The sequence below is a fragment of the Lycium ferocissimum genome, chromosome 1 (assembly GCF_029784015.1).
Source record: "Lycium ferocissimum isolate CSIRO_LF1 chromosome 1, AGI_CSIRO_Lferr_CH_V1, whole genome shotgun sequence".
Lineage (NCBI taxonomy): Eukaryota > Viridiplantae > Streptophyta > Magnoliopsida > Solanales > Solanaceae > Lycium > Lycium ferocissimum.
In genome coordinates this window covers 60104771-60110621 of record NC_081342.1, presented here as the reverse complement: position 1 = coordinate 60110621, position 5851 = coordinate 60104771, and the positions used below count along the sequence as shown (strand labels likewise).

At 35.8% G+C, this 5851-nt stretch overlaps 1 protein-coding gene across 1 annotated transcript; it reads right to left on the bottom strand.

Moving 5' to 3' along the window:
* Positions 1-323: 323 nt before the first annotated feature.
* LOC132056457 (thiocyanate methyltransferase 1) lies at positions 324-5505 on the bottom strand. The gene is made up of 8 exons (XM_059448673.1): positions 5253-5505; positions 4421-4551; positions 3264-3350; positions 1871-1971; positions 1694-1793; positions 1209-1255; positions 984-1062; positions 324-634 (listed from the first exon to the last, which is right to left on the bottom strand). The coding sequence occupies exons 1-8, from the start codon at positions 5377-5379 to the stop codon at positions 578-580; spliced, it is 729 nt and encodes a 242-aa protein (XP_059304656.1). The 5' UTR covers positions 5380-5505; the 3' UTR covers positions 324-577.
* Between the last annotated feature and the right edge of the window lie 346 nt (positions 5506-5851).

The window sequence follows — 5851 nt, the reverse complement described above, 5'->3', positions numbered from 1 at the left end:
ACCCTGACGAATGTCGCCCGCATAAGTAGTTTTTCGCATAAAAGTTTGCCCCACTTTTTTAATTACCAAAGAAGGACAAAAATTAAAGACCGCCCTTCCTGCGAATTGCCCAAACAGAACACTACTAATATCTTCATCTTCGGCCCAAACAATTGAATACAGCACTAGATGGACGTAAATTTACTACCCAGGAGAAGTTCTAGGACTTGCCTAACATAACCAACACAATTTGGAGGCTGGCTTATTAATGGACAAGTAGACTGTTTGATTTTACTGTTAACAGACAGCAAAATACAGAACCCCCGCCCTTCCAAAGTTTCCTCTCTTCAAACAATGCATTGTGTTATTAGTTGTACCCAGAGAGGCCTTTCTGATTGGATACTCAGTTAATTTACCCCTTATTACTATTACAATCAACATTTCAGATAGTTTAAAAAAATTATTCTCTTCATCTTTTGAGAATATCTAAGAATAAAATTGATAATTCACAGATCATTGATACAAAAATATACAAATACCAGAATCACATAGCAGGTGGAACAATCTGAGAATGAACAACCCACAAGGTGGATGATATTCAGAGCAAGGATTTGCATATGGTGGACCTTTTCCACCTTCCTAGTTTCTCTCTTCCCTGCAAAGACAACAAGAAAAGATTGTACTTAAGACTCCTATCACAAGGAGAAATCGCCTCGCAGAAAAATACAAAATTCCAATAAGATTATGATTAGTGTTTGCATAATTTCATTTTCAATGGCATATCATTATGCGGAAATCACAAGGTTCCAGTTTCACATATACACAAACAGCCAACCAACTGTTGACCAAGTATTAGTCTTTAATATGAAATGATTTCTAATGTTGTGCTTTTGGGCATGCTCAGGAAGAGCTAAAAACTTTTCTCAAAGAAATATGCAAATCTTGCACAGTGAACAAATGAAATATGCAAGTGTCACTGCCTAATGTTAAGCAAATGTACTCACTCTCCGAGGTGGAATAGCCAAGTGATTCTCCACAATCGATTCTGCCCTGATCCCCATGGGATGCAAGACTTCTTCATAACTAGTCAGAGAGATAGTAAAAGTTAGTCATTCATATCAATGAACTCAAGAAAAAAGCTAGCTGAAACTCAGCGACATTAACATAAAAAATGAGAAGTCTCTGAGGGGGGCATATCTAGAAATAGATTAAAAGAAAATAGAGATTACTCGGAAACTGATACTTTATACGGAGGTCCGCCTTCATGGTCGCTTATCTGGAAAACACCAACAAGCTCAAGACCAAGGAAGAAATAAAAGGAAATAATATCAAAAATAGCCAATCTACCAACTCATGGTAAATTATTACAGTGAGCTACCAATCCTTTTAGCATATTTATAGGTGTGACCTGCAACACAACTATCTTTTGCCCCTTCCCCATTGGGTTAAGAGGGCAAGTAAATGATGTTTCCATCAATACAAGGAAAACTTTAAAGACTAACAATTTCATTGATATCCTGTAGGATACTGACTTGGAAAGCTAACGAGTCCTCTATTGGATCTATTACATAAGCATAACATAAAACTTCCTATGACATTACAAGAAAATTCTATCATATTGGAGTATTAGCTCTTTATTCCAGAAGAATTTAAATGGTCACAAGTTGTAAACAAGAAGGTAAGAAACTCAATGGAAAGAGAGCTATTGACAAACCGGAAAAATCAGTGTAATAAGCTCCCCGTCAGGTTTTAGAAGATCTCGAATTCTGCTGGCCCATTGTGATCTCATCTCTGGCTCAATGGCACAAAAGAAACTGCCAATTTGAATGTAATGCTGTCACACAACTGGTCATTTCGTAAGATGAGAAACACATGGTCGTGCCAATCTTACGTGTAGTCAAAGATGAGATCAAACAATTGAGTGGGACGCCAGGTGAAGAAATCTGCCTCGACAAAAGCAAAATACTCCGCACTTTTTGATGATGAAAACAGCTACCTTGTGCAAAAACAGATGTAGATACTTTAAGAAAGCGTCAGAAGGCATGAACCAGACCAACTAAATTACTACTATAAACCTGTCCTCTGAACCAATTCAAGAAGTTAGAACTAAAGATTGAAATGGGTCCTCAGGAACAACAGACAACATATGAAGCATAAATGTTATTGTTGGCTATACTATTACTCTGAACTGCATTTCCTTTACCCAAAATGATGATGGAAAAATTAAATGCTGAGTCTCATGGTTGGGGTTCTGTGTCACTCAAATTTCTGGACAAAAAGGTGAAACATCCGAGATGAAAATTTACAATTTTCAAAAAGGATCACTATCAACAACCAAGCTGAGAAAGACATAGCTAAGGGATCGAAGAAGCTTATAACAGACCAAAAGCTAAAGGTCCTTCAAGTGAAGAATGTAAATTTTATGCACCCAATAAAACAAAATAGAAGGTAATGAAAATACACATGAAAGAGAAAATTTGAGAGTTGCATTCTGAATTATGTAGCTGGCGACTTCTAGCTCCTAATCAGTTGCTACTATACAGCATTTAGTTCCCAAGGATCAGATCATTCTTTCTTTCTAAAATAGATAATCGAAAATTCCAAATTACCTAACCAAAGCCTCCTTCCTCCTTACACCACGATGGAGGCTCCTAGCAAATGTTACCCTCAAACATCATCACCCCCGGGGTAGCTCAACAAAGACAAACATAAAGGGACACAGTCAGAAGGGCATTCAGTGATAGTTTAGGCGATCTGCAACCAGCTAAGGTGAAAAATACTTTCCATCATCCAATCTCCTAGAAACTGTTCCCAGCACATTATCTCAAATGGTTACAGACTTAGGACCTTCAATTGGATTCTGACAAATGGCATTATCTCATTAGTCTGGATTCTTTTAGTCCACAAGAAACAAACTTCCAATATAATTTTTAAAGAGATGTTCGTTCAAGTTCTTGATCCTTGACAAGTGAGATTCAAAAATTTTAACCAAAAAAAAAAAGAAAAAGAAAGGGCAGAGCCACAGAGGAAACCAGAAGACGAATATCGTTTGCAGAAACGAATATTTCAGCCAAAGATGCACCGATAAGGCAATAACAGTCTGGAAGTCATATAGTTTCCACTGCACATTGGATTGAAAAGTAAATTATTCCTCAGGGAGAGTAAGTAGCGAATAATAAGCAGAGAGGTTGCAACACTACTGCAGTTCTGTAACATAAATCTTTTAAACCGTATAAGAAGGCTTGCAATAGCAGACCAAAGTGACTAAAAGTATCAGCTCTTACTTTTGTAGCTTGCTTAATAGCATTTTCTGATATATCCAAGCCAAAAACAAAGCGTTCAGGGCATGCAATTGCAACCACATCATGACCCTGCATGACATATACTTCAACTAAGCGAAAAGAAACAGTACCAAAACAGTATTATAAAAAATAAAAAAATAAAAAAGAGAAGAAGCTTTTCTTGCAATAAAGCAGTAGAATAAAGGTGGTGGTGCATATTATGCAACAAAAGGAAAAAAATGAAAGGATCAAATTGGTTGGTTATACCCATGAATGTTTGAGTGTCCAACAGCCTTCTGATGACAATATCAGAACCATGTTTTCTACACATGGTTGATCCCATGTCGTGTGTATATATATATATATATATATATTTTCTGGATAAAGTGATAATTTATTGAAGTTTTGGCAAAGAAATGTCTGTATAGAAGAAGTATACAGAAAAGTAGAAAACCTATAAAAAGGATATGGTTTTCTACCATCACCCAATCATCTATACATACATGAACCCCATGGGTGCACCAAAAATAATTAAAAGATAAAAGACTACTTCTCAACTGAAGAAAGTTCACTTGCACACCCTCAAAAGCTCTCTTATTTCTTTCCCTCCAAATGACCCACAGGAGAGCTAGCGGTGCAAGCTTCCACTTGAATTTTCTTTCGAGGAGAACTCAGAGAAACTATAGAATTCAGCCGTCCTTCCATAATTATGGAAATTAGGCATGCATGGCCTCTCAATTTCTGGATATAACCAGTAAACAAGCTGCAAAGAACCCCTAACTTTTGTCTTAATTTTCTTAAAAGACAAATCATCAAATATTATACTCCCTCCGTCCCAATATATGTGACACTCTTTCCTTTTTAATTTGTTCCAAAAAGACACCTTTCTATAAAAATTTGACTTAAAACTTCTCATTTTGCCCTAAATGAAATGATTTAGCCACACAAATATATACGGCTTATTTTAGACCATAAATTTCAAAAGTCTGCCTTTCATGCTTAAACTCCGATCCCAGTCAAACACCATCACATAAATTGGGACGGAGGGAGTAGTAAAATTGCCCCAATAAAGGAGACACAACCAGTGAAGCAAGATGTACAACATCACTAAGCAGTTCGATACACATGAAAGAACCAGTAGGTAAAAGAAAATAACTTACACTGCCACAACCAGGGACCAGAGCTCTGCCTTTTGGAAGGCAACCTGTTTGATGAAGATGAACAAGAATTGGGGTAGGCTGCCCTAAATCCCAGGGCGTCAGTCCCTCCTCCCAGCATTTCTCCCAACCACCTATCATTACAAATAATGAATTTATATACTAAAAAGAGATTCATTTTTCTTGAGGTCAATGAAAAATTACTTAATATGGGAAGAAAAAGGTCAAATGGAGCAAAACACATACTCCCTCTGTCCCAATTTATGTGATACAGTTCGGATTTCGAGAGTCAAACAAGAAATTCTCTCACCGCGATTAATTCATATTCCCTTTAAATATTTTAAATTGTTAATTATTGTGACTTATAGTACGTTTAATGTAGTTTCTAATTATGTAAATTATTTTTCAAAAAACTTATGTCCGAATTCACGGTCCAAATAAATAAAAGAAGTTTGATTCTTGAAATCCGAACTGTATCACATAAATTAGGACAGAGGGAGTAGTAAAACATGAGCATGCATGGATATCACCAGTAAACAGGTTGCAGAGAACCCTATTTATTTATTTTTTCTTAATTTTCTTAAAAGACAAATCATTAAATATTATAGTGGAGTAGTAATAAAATTGCCCCAATTAAGGAGAGTGGATAACAGAGTTTGACAGAACAATGAATGGAGCAACTAGTACAACATCAGGATGCAGTTCTATACCCATGAACAAAATCATATAGTGAAAATTATTGAATATTGGACAAAAAACAGGTCAAAATGGAGTTAAAACAAATAATTAAAATTACTATAGCTAATTCAAACTAGCTTGAAAAAAAGAGATTTACCAGAAGGGTCAGAGTGAATTAGCTGTTGCAATTTGTTGACTTTAGGCTTTGATGTGGTATTGGTTCTTGACATTGTGAGTCTACTGAGTGGACAAGTTAATAATGGCAAAGACTTGAAGAGAGACATATGGGGTTCTCATTCATGAATTTGTAACTGACTAATTACCATCAATTCCTCTGTCAAACGTGTTTGTTCTCATACGGGTCGGGTCGGGTCATTGTTCGGACTGGTTTTTCGGAGGGCTTTTTAGCGGTAAAATTCACAAATAACCACTCTCACCATAAGACTGGGCAAAAGCGCAAAACGACATAACGAAGTACTCCCTCCGTCTCAATTCATTTGATATAGATTCATTGGAATGACCGAAATTTAAGAAATAAAGAAAGATTTTTGAATTTTGTGGTTTAAAATATGCTAAAGATATTTGTGTGGTCTCATTAAGCGTAAAAGGTAAAATTTAAAGTTAAATTGTTATCAAATAAGAAATTGTATCATTTTTTTTAGGATATATTAAAAAAGAAAGTGTATCACATAAATTGAGACAGAGGAAGGGAGTAGTAATTTTCTTTTATTTTTAAAGATGTTAGTGATTCAGCCG